Source organism: Erinaceus europaeus, chromosome X (genome assembly GCF_950295315.1).
Source record: "Erinaceus europaeus chromosome X, mEriEur2.1, whole genome shotgun sequence".
In the NCBI taxonomy this organism is placed as follows: domain Eukaryota; kingdom Metazoa; phylum Chordata; class Mammalia; order Eulipotyphla; family Erinaceidae; genus Erinaceus; species Erinaceus europaeus.
In genome coordinates, this window is record NC_080185.1 from 90384726 (window position 1) to 90403671 (window position 18946).

General features: G+C 47.3%; 1 protein-coding gene across 1 annotated transcript; it reads left to right on the forward strand.

The window, feature by feature from the left end:
* The first annotated feature begins 2162 nt into the window (after window positions 1–2162).
* On the forward strand, window positions 2163–10702 carry UXT (ubiquitously expressed prefoldin like chaperone). Its single transcript, XM_007537354.2, has 7 exons — window positions 2163–2243; window positions 2411–2517; window positions 3475–3556; window positions 3666–3733; window positions 3988–4095; window positions 10329–10392; window positions 10603–10702. Exons 2-7 carry the CDS (start codon window positions 2420–2422, stop codon window positions 10654–10656), a joined length of 474 nt encoding a protein of 157 aa, XP_007537416.1. The 5' UTR covers window positions 2163–2243; window positions 2411–2419; the 3' UTR covers window positions 10657–10702.
* Window positions 10703–18946: the final 8244 nt, after the last annotated feature.

Consider the following 18946-nt stretch of genomic DNA (forward strand, 5'->3'; position numbering starts at 1 on the left):
AAAGAGGGAGAGAGAGAATTCAAGCATCACTCTATTACATGTGATGCTAGAGATAAAACCTCAGGCCTTGGGGGTCGGGTGGTGGCGCAGTGGGTTAAGCGCATGTGGTGCAAAGGGCAAGGACCAGCGTAAGGATCCTGGTTTGAGCCCCCGGCTCTCCACCTGCAGGGGAGTCGCTTCACAGGCGGTGAAGCAGGTCTGCAGGTGTCTGTCTTTCTCTCCCCCTCTCTGTCTTCCCCTCCTCTCTCCATTTCTCTCTATCCTATCCAACAGCAAACAACATCAACAATGGCAATAACCACAATGAGGCTACAACAATAAGGGCAACAAAAGGGGGAAAAAATGGCCTCCAGGAGCGGTGGATTCATGGTGCAGGCACCGAGCCCAGCAATAAGCCTGGAGAGAAAAAAAAAAACAAAAAACAAACTTCAGACCTCATTCTTGAGAGTCCAGTGCTTCAACCACTGCAACACCTCCTGGGGCACAGTAGATATATATTTTATTATTATTAGATAGAGGAAGAGAGAAAGAGAGAGAGAGAGAGGCTGAAGCTTCCTCAATGTGGTATGAATTGGGCTCCAACCAGGGTCTAATATACTACTTTACTGCTAGTGAAGAAGCCTCCCCTTGCTGATGGAAGTGGAGGATTGAACCTAGGTGTTTAGACATGGTGATGTGTGTACTCAACCAAGTGTACCACCGTCTGATTCCCCCTACAAAAAATATTTTTAAGCCACCTGGGAAGTCTTCTTCTTCTAGCATTTGCCCTTCTTCCGTAGCCAGTCAACAGTGTCAGGTTGAGCCTGACGTAAAGTTTCGAGACCTCCTTTGAATCTGGAGAGGTGGCAGTCGTTGACTATGTGGGTCATAGTCTGTCTGTAGCTGCAGGGGCAGTTTGGGTTGTCTCTGGCTCCCCAGCGATGGAACCTGGGAAGTGGTACAATAAATAAAGCATTAGACTCTCAAGCATGAGTTCCTGGATTTGATCCCTGGCTTTGCATGTGCCTGAGTGATGCTCTGGCTCCCGTTCACTCTCACATAAATAAATAAATCATAAAATAATATATTTTAAAGCATCTCAGTCTTTATACATGTAATTAAATTTAACTCTCAATGTTTGCTTTACCAGGGGAAAGAACTGCTTGACTTGCTTAGCTTTGAGCCTTTAGAAAAAAAAAAAAGTACTGCTTTTACACAGGAAACACGCCCATCATCTGATAAAACTCCCTAGCATTTCAAAGAATCTTGCTTGGCATTTGGGTCCTCCTCCAGATTCGTCTGGACTTGCCAGCCTAGATGATGGCATTTGAAAACCTAGCATGGGAAACAAGTTAATTCAGTAACTTAGCCACAGAAAACAAACCAATGCAAAGCTTAAGCATCTCACAAAGTAGGAAACATCTCTAACTACAAGCTAACAGACCTGGAGTCGAGGATTTTAGAGAGCCTTCTCTGACACCGAAATTAACTGATTAGGTTATTAGATATAGTGCATGGAACACAGCAGAGTTGGATTTACTTAAGATAAATATCTGTTTAAGACTTTTGAAATGTCTCACACTCTGGCTAGGGAGACAGCATAATGGTCATGCAAAAGATTTTCATACCAGAGGTCCCAGGTTCAATTTCCAGTACCACCATAATCCATAGCAGAGTGCTTCGGTCTCTCTCTTTCGTGCCTTTCTTTCTGTATGTTTCATTAAAAAAAATTAAGAGAAAGAAAGGAACGAAAGAAGGAAGGAGGAAATGTTTCACACTCATGTCTTAACGGAGTTAAACTCAAGCCCACGTGTGGAAAATCAAAATTCAGCGTGAGACTCAAGGAATGGGCTCCCCTAGTCACAGATCGATCTGAACCTCCAGCAGTTCTTGCCCTGCTCCTAAATCTTTGACTTTTAAATACCAAACACTTCCCTCCCTCCCTCTCCCAGGGCGTCCCGCTGCTCCAGACCCCGCTAGATCCTATTAAATCTCACCCCAGCCAGTCACGCATAGTTCGTAATAGCGGCCCCTGCCAAGCCTCGCTCCAATCACCAGGGCTTATTTAAAGCCCCGCCCCCTTCCAGTCTATAATCTTTTTTTTTTTTTGGCGGGCGGTGTGTGTATGTGGGGGGGGGAGGGATGATTAGGCCCGCCCCTCCCCACAGGGCTATCTGATTGGCCAACGGCCTTCCCCTGCGTCATTCTCCCGCGCCACCCGGAAGCTGCGGTTCTAAGCAACCGTTCTCGCCTGGGGCCCGAAGGTAACTGCCGCATTTTGGTGTCCTGGGGTGGCGGGGGTTCCAGATTTGGGAAAAAGGCGTCCCCCCCAGTATGAGTTAGATGATTCCACTTCCCACGGGGAGAGGGCGCAGATGTACCGCACATAAAGCCAAAATGATCAGCGTGGTCTCCCCCTCCCTGTTCTCAGGCTCTCATCATGGCGACGCCCCCTAAGCGGCGGGCGTTGGATCCCATATCAGAGAAAGTGCTGCGCTATGAGACCTTCATTAGTGACGTGCTGCAGCGGGACCTTCAGTGAGTGACAGCGTGGGCGGGGGGCCTGGGAACTTTCCACGTGGTGGGCGGGTCGTTTGCAGTAGTGTCTAAGCTTCTGATTGGTGAACACAGAGTTTGGAAGCCGCTGCGCTTGCCCTAAGCGCTGGAAGGAGGGGAGACATCTGGTTTACGATTTGCCGGGAAGCATGTCTGAGCAGGGGGCCACCTCACTTGTCCCTTAAGGTTTAAGAGCTATCTGGAGTCAGATTTCTGTGATACGAATCCTAGCCCAGCCATTTTGCCAGTTGTGTCAACACGCTCGTACCACTCCTTGCCTTAGTTCCCTCATCTGTGAAATAAGAAAATTGAGGGAAACTTCCTCTTGTGGATTTGAGTTTTCAACATACTCAATCATTTTACAGAGTTTAACATGGATACTAGAGGGTCCATGAGTATGCAAAATTACTATCGTTAGACCTTTAACCAGGAAATAGTGTTCAGAATTAGGACTGAGTATCCTGAAAGGGATGAAGGGTTTCTCTAAGGTGAAAATGGGACATTTCTGATATGATAGTCACATATCTAGTAAAATAAAGCCTGGATTCAAACTCAAGCAATCTGATGCAGATTCCAAACCTTAACTTCTGCACTGAAATGACACTTTGAAGGAAGATAGCCTTCTGGATGGCCAACAAAATAGCTCACTTGGACAGTACACTGCTTCGCCATGTGCATGCCCCCACCGCATTGAAGGAAACTTTGGTGCTGTGATATCTGTCTTCTCCCACCTCATCTTTCTCTATCTAAAAATACAAAAATAAACTAAGGGTGAATCCAGGCTAATCCTTAGAAAATAATAATAATGAAATAAAGGTTTACATTAGACCATTGGTGGTGGGTATGGAACCCTGCTATCTTGTGATCTTGCAAACCATTAATAAAACACACACACAAGATTTTTTTTCTATTTGTCACCCTTCACTCTTGTACCATCAGAAAGGTGCTGGAACATCGTGACAAAGTATATGAGCAGTTGGCCAAATACCTTCAATTGAGAAATGTCATTGAGCGAATCCAGGTAAGAACACTGGATGACAAAGAAGAAGAATGGGAGGACAGGCCCTAGACCCAAATTTGCCACCTAATTGAAAAGTTGCCCACTGACCTCTTTTTTCCCGGTCCCACAGGAAACGAAACACTCAGAGTTGTATATGCAGGTGGACCTGGGCTGTAACTTCTTCGTTGACACAGTGGTGTAAGTGTGTCTCTCTGCCCCTCTGAGACCCCAAGGTCCAGCTGTACCTTTCCTTCATTCAGCACATCTATTAGAATATGCTTTGTTCCAGACACTGTGCTTGGTGCTGGGGACATCATAGGGAATAAAATGGATGAAATCACTGCCTTCCCAGACCCAGTTAAGGGAAGATGACGATTAAAAACAAATATTAACCTGCACGGTAGGCTAAGCATAAGAATTTCTTTCACTTCCTCAAATTGATCTTCCCTCAGGCCAGACACTTCTAGAATCTACGTGGCCCTTGGATATGGTTTTTTCCTGGAGTTGACGTTGGCTGAAGCCCTCAAGTTCATTGATCGAAAGAGCTGTCTCCTCACAGAGTAAGTCAATCCTATCCTGCTGACCTAAATGAAACAGCACTCTAGAAATGGTGTAAGCATATATGCAGGAGCCCTCAACTTTGCAAAAACGTACAAATGCCACTCCTATAAAATTTTGGGCAGGAAAGATAGCATAATGCTTATGCAGAAGCATGATCCCCAAAGTCCCAGGTTCAATCCCTCACACCACCATAAACCACAGCTGGGCAATGCTCTGGTAAAAAGAAATGTTTTTGGCTTATATTCTTAGATTCATTTATTGTAGAGTTGCTTCCCCTGGGGTTTCAGTAATTATTTTTATTTTTTTAACTTTTTTATTATATTTATTTATTGGATAGAGACAGCCAAAAATCAAGAGGAAAGGAGGTGATAAGAGAGGGAGAGAGACAGAGACACACCTGCAGCACTGCTTCACTACTTGCGAAGCTTTCCCCCTGCAGGTGGGGACCAGGGTCCTGCACATTGTAACGTGTGCTTAACCAGGTGCGCCACCACCCAGCCCTGTAATTCTTTCTTCTTCACAACGGTCAGGGTTTCAGTATTAATAAACTCAAAAGAACCTCAAGATCTGTCAAAGTGTCCAAATCTAGTCATCAGATTGATTTGTAAATATTTTGTTCAAGGAACTGCTTTTTATTTTTTTAAAAAAATTTACTTATTTATTCCCCTTGTTTTTTTATTGTAGTTATTATTGTTATTGATGATGTTGTTGTTGGATAGGACAGAGAGAAATAGAGAGAGGAGGGGAAGACAGAGGAGGAGAGAAAGACAGACACCTAAAGACCTGTTTCACCACCTGTGAAGCGACTCCCCTGCAGATGGGGAACTGGGGGCTTGAACCGGCATCCTTAGGGCGGTCCTTGCACTTTGTGCCACGTGCACTTAACATGCTGCGCTACCGCCCGACTCCCTGATTTCTTTTTTTTTAATATTTATTTCATCAGTTTATTTTTTTATTTTGTATTTTTTACCAGAGCACTGCTCAGTGCTAGCTTACGGGGTATGGAGGATTGAACCTTGGACTATGGGACCTCAGGCATGAGAGTCTCTTTGCATAACCATTATGCTATCTACCTCCTATTAATTATTTTATTTATGAAAGAGAGAGAACCAGAGCATCATGTTTCTCTGGCACAATGTAATGCTGGGGACTGAACTTAGGACCTCATGATTGAGCCTCCACTGCACCACCTCCCAGGATGAAGGACTGATTTCAAGGGCCAACACATTTTTGAGCTTTTGGTAATTTACCAAACCCATTTTGATGTCACAAAGTTCTTCTATTATGTCACAATATCCCTGGGCTTTTTTGATATAAATTCTTAAGTATTTGAAACTTCTGATGACCTTCACCCCAAATGAGGTATTTTAAGTTGTCGGTGCTAACCCTCCTCTCTGGTCTATTTGATATATTGAACTCGGTAATGCTAGTGTGCAGAGGAATGTGATTGGATCTTATTACTTTATTGTAATAAAAGGACTCCCTAGAAGTTTCTAGGAGATGAGGATTTGAGTTTGTGTAGCGCCTCTCTTTAAAATGTTTGGTTATGTGTCAGGGAGGTAACATAGTGCTTCTGCAAAAAAGACACTCATGCCAGAAGCTCCAAGGTCCCAGGTTCAATGTCCAGCACCACCATAAACCAGATTATTTCAGGTTATTTTATGTAACCAAAACCGTTGGTCCTTCCTATTTTTTTTAGTATATTTCTTTGTTCAGTGGGGTGAGAAGATCTGCTATCTATATTTCCAGTTACAGAAAAAGACTATACATCCACACGCTTAAACAGGCATGTAATTTATTAGAAAAAACAGTATCCATGTGGCTCTTTAACACTGCCTTCAGATTAAATCAGTAGTAATGAATTGAGCATATCTTGTTTATGTTAGAACTGACATTTGGAGAATTTCATTTGTTTTTAAATTATTTGTTTATTATTGGATAGAGACAGAGAAACTGAAAGGGGAGGGAGGGGGCAGTAGAGAGGGAGAGAGACACCTGCCACACTGCTTCATCACTCGCAAAGCTTTCCCCCTGCAGGTGGGGACCAGGGGCTCGAACTTGGGTCCTTGCACATTTTAACGTGCACACAACCAGGTGCACCACTGCCAGACCCCATTGTTTGTATTTGAATGAGAGAGGGGGAGGGAGAGAGAAAGGAGAGACTTAGAGACAGAGACACCACAACACTGCTCTGGCTTTATGGTGGTTTGGGGGGTTGAACCTGGGACTTTGAAGTCTTTTTGCATAACCATTATGCTGTCTCCCTCACCCTATAGTATTTTTAAAGATTTATTTACTTGTTATTAACACAAGAGAGAGAACCAGCGCATCACTTTGGCAAATATGATTCCAGGGATGGAACTTAAAACCTCACACCTGAAAGTCCAGCGTTTTTTGTTTATTTGTTGCCCTTGTTTTACTGTTGTCATTATTGATGTCATCGTTGTTGGATAGGACAGAGAGAAATGGAGAGAGGAGGGGAAGACAGAGAGGGAGAAAGAAAGATAGACACTTGCAGACCTGCTTCACCATCTGTGAAGCAACCCCCTTGCAGGTGGGAAGCCGGGGGCTCGAACCAGGATCCTTACGCCGCCGGTCCTTGCGCTTTGCGCCACCTGTGCTTAACCCGCTGCACTACCACTGAACTCCCCTTTTTTTTTTTTTTTAATGTTCAACGAGTCCCTCAGAAGCTGACCAAGTTTGGCCCTCTGTTTTGGGGGTACTGCCCTCGGCTATTCTTGAATGCACTCTTGCTTTCTGGCTCCAGCATTATATTCCTTATTTTCTCCCATCCTTAACATAGATTCAGCCGTCTTCGGGGGACTTTAGATTCCTTTGAGTGGAGTAGTCATTCATTTATTCAACAGATACAGGGTGGTAGCTGTGTGACATACATGGTTTTGGTTCCTGGAGGTATGGTAGGGGACACTCTATCTCTACTCATATAGCTTCCATCTGGTTAGGGGAGACAGACAATAAACAAGTAAATGATATCAACTTGGTAGGTGGTGCAGTGGGAAAAGTGTTGGAGCTCACAGACATGAGATCCAGAGTTCCAGTTCTGGCATCATATATGCCAGAGCAAGGCTCTGGTTCTCTCTCTCTTGTCACAAACCAAGAAAGTAAATGGTGATAGTTTATATCACAGTGCTGCGGAGAATAAGAAACATTGCCTGGGCTGCAGCCATTGTGATATTTAAATAGAATGCTTGATGGGATGGGAGGGTTGTCAGAAAAAGTGTAATGCAAGTATTTGAGCTCCTAAAAGGATGGAGCTGCTGTTATGTAAACTGGAGACAAGATGGGGAGGATGATTTCCAAAGCTCAGCAAAGAGAGAGGTCTGGATTGAAAAGCTACACTGAGGGGGGGGGGGTTAGCACAGCAGGTTAAGCGCACATGGTGTGAATCACAAGGACCTGAGTAAGGATCCCTGTTTGAGCCCCCCCCCCAGCTCTCCACCTGCAGGGGGTGTCATTTCACAAGCGGTGAAGCAGGTCTGGAGGTGGTCTTATCTTTCTCCCCCTCTCTCTGTCTTGCCCTCCTCTCTCAATTTCTCTCTGTCCTATCCAGCAACAACAATAGCAACAAAATGGGGAAAAAATGGCCTCCAGGAGCAGTGGATTCGTAGTGCAGGAGCTGAACCCCATTGATAACCCTGAAGGCAAAAAAAGAGAAGAAAAGAAAATAGACTGTTGGGAGACGCTGACATATAATGGTTTCATGCTATTTTTTTTCTAATTAGTGATTTAGTATTGGTTTACAAAATTACAAGATAACAGGAGCACAACACTGCACCATTCCCACCACCAGAGTTCTGAATCCTCAGTCTCTCCATTGTAACCTACTGTTCTACCAAGGTGGCAGATATGGGTTAACTGTTATTTCCATAACTATCTGTCTGTATTTGTATATATTGGTCCCCCTTTTTATATTTATTTATTTCCCTTTTGTTGTCCTTGTTTTTTATTGATGTTGTTGTTATTGATGTCATTGTTGTTGGACAGGGCCGAGAGAAATGGAGAGAAGAGGGGAAGACAGAGAGAGGGGGAGAAAGACAGACACCTGCAGACCTGCTTCACAGCCTGTGAAGCGACTCCCCTGCAGGTGGGGAGCTGGGGATCTTTAAGGCAGTCCTTGTGCTTCACTCCACATGCACTTTAACCTGCTACGTTACTGCCCACCTCCCCCCTTTTTTTTTTTAACAATCTCATCTTTTAGCATTCTTGTCCAAGTCACACACTTACTATTACATCCAAATGTCCCTCCTCCCCTTTTCCTTCTTTCTCTCCAGTTCCTGATGGTGTTGGAGTTCAGAACTCTCTGGTCATCTTCCCCCTGTCATTTCTCCCTCACTGAAAATATGGATCAAAATTATTTTTTTGGGGGGTGCTTGTTTTTTTTCTTTTTTCTTTTTTTTTTCTTTCTTTTTTTAATAATAAAAGAAAATTTATTAGGGCTAGATACCCAGAGAAGTGTAGAAGTCAATGTTTTTTTTCTTTTTTTCTAACTCAGCATCCTGTCTCTTCTACTTTTCTATATTCAGCTTTATTTATCCCTAAAACTAACTCCTATGTTGAAATCCATATTCCTGATGACATTAAAACCTCCGCATGGGCTAGCTGGCCCCTTTCTCCCTCCACTATCCACATGACTTCTAAAACTCTAGCCATCTGACTGTTTAAAAACCAAAGCAAAACAAAACTAAACAAAAACAAATAACTCTTTTTTTTTTCCTTTTTACCAGAGCACTGATCAGCTCTGCTTTATGGTGGTGCAGGGGATTGAGCCTGGGACTTTGGAGCCTCAGCCTTGACAGTCTGTTTGCATAACCATTATGCTATCTACCCCTGACCAAACAACTCTTGTACTCCAGGAGATTGTATAGTGGCTAGAGAGTTGGATTTGCATGTGTGAGGTCCTGAGTTTGATCCCTGGCATCACATATGACAGAGTGATTCTCTCTCCCTCTCTGCCATTGATAAATAAATAGATTTAAAAAATTCCTTCCTTCCTCCAGAAAGACCTTCCTTGACCCTTGGTGTCAACTAGGCTTATTTTGATCCCAATGGCTTAGATACAAAGGAATTGAATGGTTAGAATAGCCCAGCATACCAGGACCAGGGTGGGTTCCTGCAGCTTCAGCTTCAAGTTGCTTAGACCTTGGCATCTTTTTCTGAGTCCTCTTTCTCACACCCAACATTCAACCCTTTGGTAAATCAAATTGACTATATATATTTTCCCCCCACACACACATTTAGACCTCCTTTTCCACGCTAGCTCTCCTCTCTCCTTGTCCCCAACCACTTCTCTTTTTATTTTTTTTATTATCTACTTATTGGATAGAGACAGCCAGAAATCGAGAGGAAAAGGGAGATGGGGAGAGAGAAAGAGAGACACCTGCAGCACTGCTTCACCACTTGCAAAGCTTTCCTCCTGCAGGTGGGGACCAGGAGCTTGAACTCAGGTTCTTGCGCATTGTAACATGGGTGCTCAACCAGGTGTGCCTCCACCTGGCCCCTCTGCAGCCACTTCTCCACACAGCAGCCACAAATCCACACAGTCAACGTCTTCATTTTTAGTCTTTACTCATCAGCTGCTCTGTGAAGCCACACATAAGCACTCTAATTAGCATTGCTCTCCCCCACTCCTACACATCTGACCCTCGGCATTTTAATTTTGCCAAGTCCTTCTAACCACTGCACAGACATTCTATTTTTTTTAAAAATCATCATTCAATCACTTGTTTGCCTCTCGTAAAGAGACTGTGAGCTCCATGGGGCTACAATTTCTGTTGGTGATATTTGCTACTCTCTCCCTAGTACCTCACAGTACCTGGCATAGCATAGGCATTCAGTAAATGTCTGAATAAGAGTGGGTGGCCAGGCACCTCAGATAGCAGGTGCCCTACCATCTGCTGTGTCCCCAGGACATAGGAAGTTATGGAATCCATGAGAAAGCATCACCTTTGGGGTCAGGTGGTGGCACACCTGAGTGAGCGCACATGTTACAATGTGCAAGGACCCAGGTTGGAGCCCCCAGTCCCCACCTGCAGGGGGAAAGCCTTGCAAGTGGTGAAGCAGTGCTTCAGTTGTCTTCTTTCTCCCTATGTCCTCCTACCCTCTCGATTTCTGTCTCTAGTCAATATATAAAGATAATTTAAAAAAATGCAAGTGTCACCTTCGGGATCATAAGTGGGGCCCACTTCACCATTTCTTGTTTCGTTTTCTCCAGGCTCAGCGACAGCCTTACCAAGGACTCGATGAATATTAAGGCCCATATCCACATGCTGCTGGAGGTGAGAGCAGCTCACCTCACTCCAAGATCTTACCTTCAAATGTGTTTGGGGTGGTGACCTGAGGGAGGGAGTGAGCCGGAGACTTATTTGTACCTTCTAGACTGGAGCTTAAACCGAAGCCATACTAGCTGTAAGGGTGGGGCAGTCAGAACAAGCCCGGGATGGGCACAGACCCAGTCTCTGCTCAAGCACTTCTGTTCTCTTTTTCAGGGGCTTAGAGAACTACAAGGCCTGCAGAATTGCCCAGAGAAGCCTCACTTTTGACTTCTTCCCCCACTCCCTGGACATTAAAGAACCTGAATGCCTTTGAGTCATATGGCCCTTCTTTCCCCCACCGTAAACCCTGGTTGCCCTGTTTCTCCAGTGTAAAATCACCAGGACCCAGAGAGCTACTCTCACTGTGGACTCTGAGGCACCTATGAAGTCCCACCTCCATGCAGCCCGTTGCCTGGCAGCACTGATCACTTCTCTATGTTCTGCCCTCTCCTGACACCTTGGCAGCCTGGGCTGCCTCACCTCAGTCTTTCATTCCTTTTCCCGGCCACCCCTCTGAATCACCAGAGGCATTGGACCCATTCCAAATACACATGTGTTCCCAAAACAGTCATCCCTTCACTCCAGGGCCCGAGATTGACCCCTCTCCCACAATCCCAGTCTCTCCTCAGGTACTCTAAATAAAAACACCCACGCCCAGCTCCCACTCCAAATAGTCTCCAGCTTCCTTAGATGGGCGCGGAGCCGGATCACGCCCTCCCTGGTGTGGCCACTGGACTAGGTTGGGTCCAGCTTCCGCCAATCAGTGCAGAGCCAGGCTCCGCCCCCTTGATAATTCTGGCTGCTGCACCGCCCTGGCAGGCTTGCAGTTTCTGCCACTCTGCGCCCCTTCGCGTGGCTGGCAGCTGTCCTGCCCTCCCACCTCTGCTCTGTGCTAATTTTGTCTTTTGCAGCCAATCGCTATATAGAGTTACACCACGCGCCTACGCAGAGCCCCGGCTGGACCTCCTCTCTGCCGGCTGCTACGCCCATTTCTATACAAGTCCTACTTCCGCCGAACAGCATGGAGTGCAGCCCCGCCCTGGCTGTTTTGGCAGCTGTCTAGGAGGCCCTCGTCCACCAATCAGCAACAAGCAGGCACTGTCAGCCGCCAGTCATTTCCAGATGGGCCAATCAGTGGGGCCAGGGTGGGGCCCTAGAATCTGTCAATTGTCCACGGTCTAGCGGTCTTCTCTAAGCCAATCAGCCCGAAGTACCTCTCAGTACCAAGACCATTTGCGGTCCAGCTCCGCACTTGGGCCAATCGCTTCATATCTCTAAGAGCTAGAACCCGCCTTCCCGGCCTCTGAGCCTCACGGAGGATCCGTGGATCTGTGGCCAATCAGCGGGTGGCGGAACGCTCGGCTCTGCCCCTACAGGCCCACGTGAGCGGTGGGGAAACGCAGGGGTGGCTTCTAAGGTGCTGCCGCCCGTCGCCACCACCACCACCACCACCACCACCACCACCACCACTACCACCGCCTCGGAGCCGGGGCCTGGGGGGCGGTGGGGATGCGCATGGAGCCCCCGCCCCCCGGAGCTGCCAACACTGTCGCAGCCACCGCCGCTCCACGCACAGGTGAGCCTGGGGCGTGGAGGGTGGAGGGCCTGGGCCATGACCCCACGTATCCTTCCTGCCCCCGCACGGGGGATGTGGCTTGGCCGGTGGCCTGCTCTGTGTTCGACTCCCCACCGCCACGCACGGCGGGTGGACCTGCCCGTGGCATCGCCCCCTCCTTTAGCCCCTTATAGTGGATCTGTGGCCTTACTCCCCCTGCTGTTTTCTAATGGATTGGTCTGCGAGCTTATGTGCCTTCCCACCCTATATCACAGTGGGTGGACTCGTCTATGTTCTGGCCCCTACCCCCTCCTCTGACAGCGTCCAACTCCCTGACAGTAGGTACCTCTGAGTGTGTTTGTCCTAGTCTCAACTTTCAAGTCCATCCCTCAGGACCCCCACCCCACCCCACCCCACCCCACCCCACCCCACCCCGCTGTGCCCTTAGCCTTGTTTGTCTGTCACCGGTCCTGTTCTGTGTCAGAAATCAATCCATGGTGCTGTGTCCCTGCCTCTGTGACAGGAAATTGATCTGTACATTTGTATTTCTACCTCCTCCGATTCCCCCAGTGCATTGGTTCATGGCTGTCTCAGCGTCCCCCCCCCCCACATTTTACAGTGGATCAGTCTACATGCCTGTATTCACATCTCCCTATTGATCAATCCACTGCCCTTGCAACTCCACCTTTTTTTTTTGGGGGGGGGGTACGCTGTCACACCAGCCCTTGGGATTCTCCCCTCCTTTTAATAGCGGGTCAGTCTAGCGTTTATTACTTCCCCATGTGTAACCAGACTGTTTTTACCCCTCCCCTACCCCCTGCATTTGGTTGGTACAAGAGTGAAACAGCTTTTCGTTCCCCCTCCATGCCAGTAAATAAGACCCCCCCACACACACACATTGGATCTGTTCATTGGCATTCACACCTCTCTTCCCAGCTGCCTTTGCCCGACCAGTGGTTTGTAATCCCTCCTCCAGGAGGACAAGCTTGTGTGCTTTCACAGTCCCTCTTCTTTCCTGGTGCGGGATCTGTCTGTGGCACCATGACCATCTTCCTCAACGTTGGATGGGTCTGTGGAATCAGGACCCAACCAAAGGTTTGTGGAACCCAGGTTTTTCACCTTTTTTTTTTTTTTTTACTCTAGAACCACTACCACCATCGCCCCCGCGTCCCCTACATACCATTTACCACGAAGACATCCTGCCTCACAGTAAACAAATACATTGCTGACTATATTGAGCACTTCATATATACCAGGCAAAGTGTTTTCCATTTCTGAGTTTATTTAAACCAGGGGTGGGTGACTTTTTTTCCCCTCTGCCAAAGGCCACTGGGGTATTTATAATAGCATTTGCCAGCCCTACAAAATTACCCACTTTAAAACCAGCACTTAATGAAAAAAAATAATAAAGCACCTACATTGATTGAATTTCAAGTCTTGCCTGCAGTTGCCTTGGCAGTTGCCTTGGCAGTTGCCTTGGCCAGACCAAATGATTTTGGGGGGGGGGAGACTAGTATAGTTTGTGGGCTTAACCCTCAGTCCTCAGTATATCTCTGTGAGGAAACTGTAGCAGAGGGAGCCTAAATACTTAACTCAAAAGAGATTCCCCGGGATCGCAGGATCATTTTCAAGGCTGTTCCCTCTCACCTCAGCCCATTCCACAAGAGACCCTACTCAAACAACAAATAAATTCCTGTTCCCAAGCTTCCCACAGCTCTCTGATTTAACCATGTTTTTAAACTTGTTATTATTCTTTTTAAATTTTAGAGTGAGAATGAGAGAGAGAGAGAGAGAGAGGAGAGAGAGAAAGAGAAAGAAAGTGAACCCAGCACTGAAGCTTCCTTCAACAGCATGGGGGCCAGGTTCAAACCTGGATCCCATGCATGGTAGATCAGCACACTGTCTAAATGAAGCTATTTCACCAGCCTTGCTGTAACTGATTTCTTGCATCTCTTTTCCTCGTTTGTAAAAGGGAATTAGAATTGAATCCCAACACTGTACATACAGAGTATCTATGAGTTAACAACAGAGTCTGATTTCCCTCTGGCTTTACCCCCTACACACACACACACACACACACACACACACACACACACACACACACCCTCACTCTATTCCAGTCACCTCCTCATCCCTCAAATACATCACAGTCCAGTCTGTATCACATCTTTGCGTTGGCCGTGTTTTTCCACCCCAGCCACTTTGGCCCGGTCTCATCCTAGTTTCCTTTCACTGGCTCCATCCCCGCCCATCTGAACCAGCACATCTTGCAGGGCTCAGGTTCCTCCTCTGCTCCTCCACCTGTGGTCTGTCACTGTGAACAGACCGTGTGCGGGGCTGACCGTTTGTATCTTTGAGTTCCCTGTGGGGACTTCCACACCTGGAAATAGAGCCCGGACATAGTAGGTGCTTTGGGAGAACTGACTGTGAACAGAGTGGGAGTTCATCGTGAATGAATGGGAAAACCGCAATTTAGCAGGGGACAGGTGGAGAGGAAGAGGACGGGTGAAAGCTAGTTAGATGAGCGGGCCCACTCATTCAGCACAATCTCCGGGCACCCGCTGAATATACCAGGTGCTCCGTGGCTGTTGGGGATCCCGGAGGGGAGAAAACAGGCAGAAACTCCTGAATGCCTGGAGCGGGCATTTGCTCAAAGGGAGATGGAACATAAAAATCAGCCAGTGAGCAAATTGCAAGGACCGGCGTAAGGATCCCCATTCGAGCCCCCGGCTCCCCACCTGCAGGGGAGTCGCTTCACAAGCGGTAAAGCAGGTCTGCAGGTGTCTTATCTTTCTCTCCCCCTCTCTGTCTTCCCCTCCTCTCTCCATTTCTCTCTGTCCTATCCAACAACGATGACGTCAAGAACAACAATAATAACTACAACAATAAAACAGAAAGGGCAACAAAAAGAAAAACAAATAAATATTTAACAAAATTTTTAAAAAAGAAAGAAAGAAGCCAGTTTGATCCTCTTCATCACGTGTGCCAGAGTGGTCCTGTGGTGTTCTCGTTCCCTCTCCCTCTTCCTTCTCTCTCTGTCTCTTTCTCTCTCATACAAAATATATAAGTAGAAGGGCTGAGGAGATAGCATAATGGCTATCCAAAAAGACATTCATGTCTGAGGCTCCAAAACTCCTGGTTCAATCCCCAGCACCACCATAAGGCAGAGCTGAGCAGTGCTCTGGTAAACATGAAATAAATAAGCAGCCCAGGAGATGGCACAGTAAATAAGACATTGGACACTCAAGCCTGTGGTGCTGAGTTCAGTCCCTGAGGAGGGAAGATCACGTGAGAAAGTCTAGACTAGTACGTATCGTCAGGAGTGTCAGACACAAGGCAGACCTCACTTGGAAGATGACACTATTGGGCCAGCCAAGTAGCTCGCTTGGCTAGTACTTTAGCTGCTTTGCCATGTGGATGACCCAGGTTCCAGCCTGACCCCCTCTTCCCTCCCCCCTCCATGCATTAAAGGACACTTTAGTGCTGTGGTTTCTCTCTGCCTCTCTGTCTCTGTCTCTTCCTGTCTGTAAAAGTCAGCCCAGAACAGGAATAAAAAAAAAAAAAAACACCAAGGGAAAAAATCTTAACAGGTTAAAGCAGCAGTCAGTGCCAAGCCTGAAAGAGGATCGCACCTGCAGGGAATAGCAAGGGTGCCCGGGTGACTGGCAAGAGGGAGAGGTGGAGAGGGAGGCCAGAGAGGGGATGAGAGCCTGCTGGAGTCAGGATTCTATAGAAGGTTGAGGGTGGGGCAGGGCTGTTGGAATATCTCACTTGGATAGTATGCCTGCTCTGCCATGCATGTGAGCCAGGTTCGAGCCTAGCGCCCACCACACTGGAGGAAGCTTCGGGACTGGGGTCTCTTTCCCCCTCTCTCTGCCTCTGTCTCTATCTACAAAAAGCAAAGGAAGGGGAGGGGGGAGGCAGAGAGTCTCTGGCTAAGACCTGACATTTGTTACAGTTGCTGTGTGTCCACCATGTGCCTGAGATCCATGTCTAAGTCTGTTAAATGTTTTGACTGTTTAACCATCACAGAGGCTTTCCCTCCCCTCCCCCGGAAGGAGGGGGGTGTCACACATGCAAGAAAGATTCTCCTGTTCCCAACAGGTGTTTTCTGTCCTTTCAATTTTAGAGGGAGAGGGAGAGGAAGAAAGAGAGGAGGGACGATACCACAATGCCCCTCCCATGTGCCCACAGCTTCCACCCCATTGCCGTACAGGGGCACTCCCATGCGGTGACCAGGGACTCAGACCCAGGTCCTCACACCTTTAAAAGTGTATGTGCTCTACCGGGTGAACCACCTCCCGACCTCACAAAAGTCTCTCGAGGGTAGGTGTATTTGGAAAGTATTCTACTTCGAGAGCACAAGGTTTCCATCTTCCTGATATGGACGCAGACCCGGAGAGGCTGAGGAACTTGCTCAGGATCACACAGCTAGAACAGGGCAGAGAAAGATGAAGCCTCAGGAAATCCAGCGAGAGCAACTTGGCTGGGCTCAGTGGCTCACCCAGGAAGAATTACAGCTGCCCATGAGGTAAGGGGACTGCGTGATTATATAACAAAGGGGTCATCAGGAACAAGAGAGGACAGGGCCCTCTGAGCAGAGCAGGGGTGGGGACTGGATAGACTCAGGGTGCTCACTAAACCAGCTTATGTCCACTTCAGATCTCAGGGCCTCCTCTCTCACAGGGACATCAGTATGCCTCACTACAGGAGTAGGCGGCACCCCCTTCAGGCCTCTGCCCAAATGTCACCTCCTCAAGGAAGCCCTCCCTGCTCACCCAGCAGCAAAGAGCACGCAGCATACCTGTCAACTGCTAGAATTTTATCCTTCTCTTTGTCATAAAGTACTGGTATTGAGGGGGGCCTGGGTGGTAGCGCAGTGGGTTAAGTGCACATGATGCCAAGTGCAAGGGCCTGCTTAAGGAACCCAGTTCGAGCCCCTGGCTCCCCACCTGCAGTGGGTGTCGCTTCATGAGTGGTGAAGCAGGTGTGCTGGTGTCTATCTTTCTCCCTGACTTCCCCTCCTCTTTCGATTTCTCCCTGTCCTGTCTAGCAACAATAACAGCAATAACAATAATAGTAATAACAACAATGATGGGCAACAAAAGGGAAAAACTAGCCTCCAGGAATAGTGGATTCATAGTATAGGCACTGAACTCCAGCGATAAATAACCCTGGAGACAAAAAAAAAAAAAAAAAGCAGGTATTGAAAGGTGGCTATGGGAGGGGGAGGTAGCACAGTGGTTCTGTAAAAAGACTTTTGTCTCTGAGACCCTGGGTTCAATTCCCAGCACCACTGCAAACCAGAGCTGAACAGTGCTCTGGTTCAAAATAAAAAACAAATAAATTTGCATCCTGGGAGGCGGCACAGTAGATGAAGCATTGGACTCAAGCATGAGGTCTCCAAGTTTGATCCCTGGCAACATAAATGCCAGAGTGCTGCTCTGGTTCTCTCACTCTCTCAGTAGATCAAGAAAGAAATGTTGGCTGGGATCACTGGTGACAGATGCCTGGGTTTGAGCCTGAGCTCTGCCAACTTCCCTGGGGGACAGGGGACAGTTGAATAGACCTCTTTGTGCCTCCATTTCCTCCCCTGGGGATTGGGAACATAATAAATACCCACCCCTTAGAAGAGTTAAGTGATTAAAATGGTGTGTAGGACACAGTGCAGTATGACCGGCTTGTTGGTATTTCTTAACTACCCCAGGGTTATTGCTGGGGCTCAGTGCTGGCATTATGAATACACTACCCTTTTTTAAATTTTTATTTATTTATTTATTTATTATATTTATTTTATTTATTTATTCCCTTTTGTTGCCTTTGTTGTTTTATTGTTGTAGTTATTATTGTTGTTGTTGTTGGATAGGACAGAGAGAAATGGAGAGAGGAGGGAAAGACAGAGAGGAGGAGAGAAAGATAGACACCTGCAGACCTGCTTCACCGCCTGTGAAGCGACTCCCCTGCAGGTGGGGAGCCGGGGTTCGAACCGGGATCCTTATGCCGGTCCTTGTGCTTTGCGCCACCTGCCCTTAACCCACTGCGCTACAGCCCGACTCCCACACTACCCTTTCATTTTCCTATTGTAATCTATCTATCTATCTATCTATATTTTTTTCCCTTTTTGTTTCCTTGTTTTTTATTGTAGTTGTAGTTGTTATTGATGTCGTTGGATAGGACAGAGAGAAATGGAGAGAGAAGGGGAAGACAGGAGGAGAGAAGGACAGACACCTGCAGACCTGCTTCACCGCCTGTGAAATGACACCCCTGCAGGTGGGGAGCTGGGGCCCCGAACCAGGATCCTTATGCCGGTCCTTGCACTTTGCGCCACGTGTGCTTAACCCGCTGCACTACTGCTGACTCCCTTCCTATTGTAATCTTAATAGGGCAGAGAGAAATTGAGAGGGGGACAAGGATAAAGGAAGAGAGACACCTGCAGACCTGCTTCACCACACGTGAAGTGTCCCCACTGTAGGTGGGGAGCAGAGGCTCAAACCTGTGTCCTAGCGCATGGTGACATGTGTGCAGTACCAGGTGCACCACTGCCTGGCCACTTCTCTTATTTTTTAAAGATTTATTTAGGGGCTACATGGTGACACACCTGGTTAAACTTCCATTTTACCTTGCTCAAGAGCCCAGGTCCTCAAGAGTCCCTGGTCCTCACCTGCAGAGGGGACGCTTCATGAGTGGTGAAGCAGGTCTGCAGGTGTCTCTCTTTCCTTCTCTCTATCTTTTCCCCTCCCCTCTCAATTTCTGTCTTCCTATCAAATAAAATTTTTTTTAAAAATAAGGGGAAAAAAAGACCACCAAAAGCAGTGGATTCATAGTGCTGGCACTGAGCCACAGCAATAACCCTGGTGGCCAAACAAATAATTTATTTCTTTATTTAATAATGCAAGAGAGATCCAGACCATCACTCTGGCACATGAAGTGCCAGGGATTAAAGTTGAGACCCTGCTTGAGAGT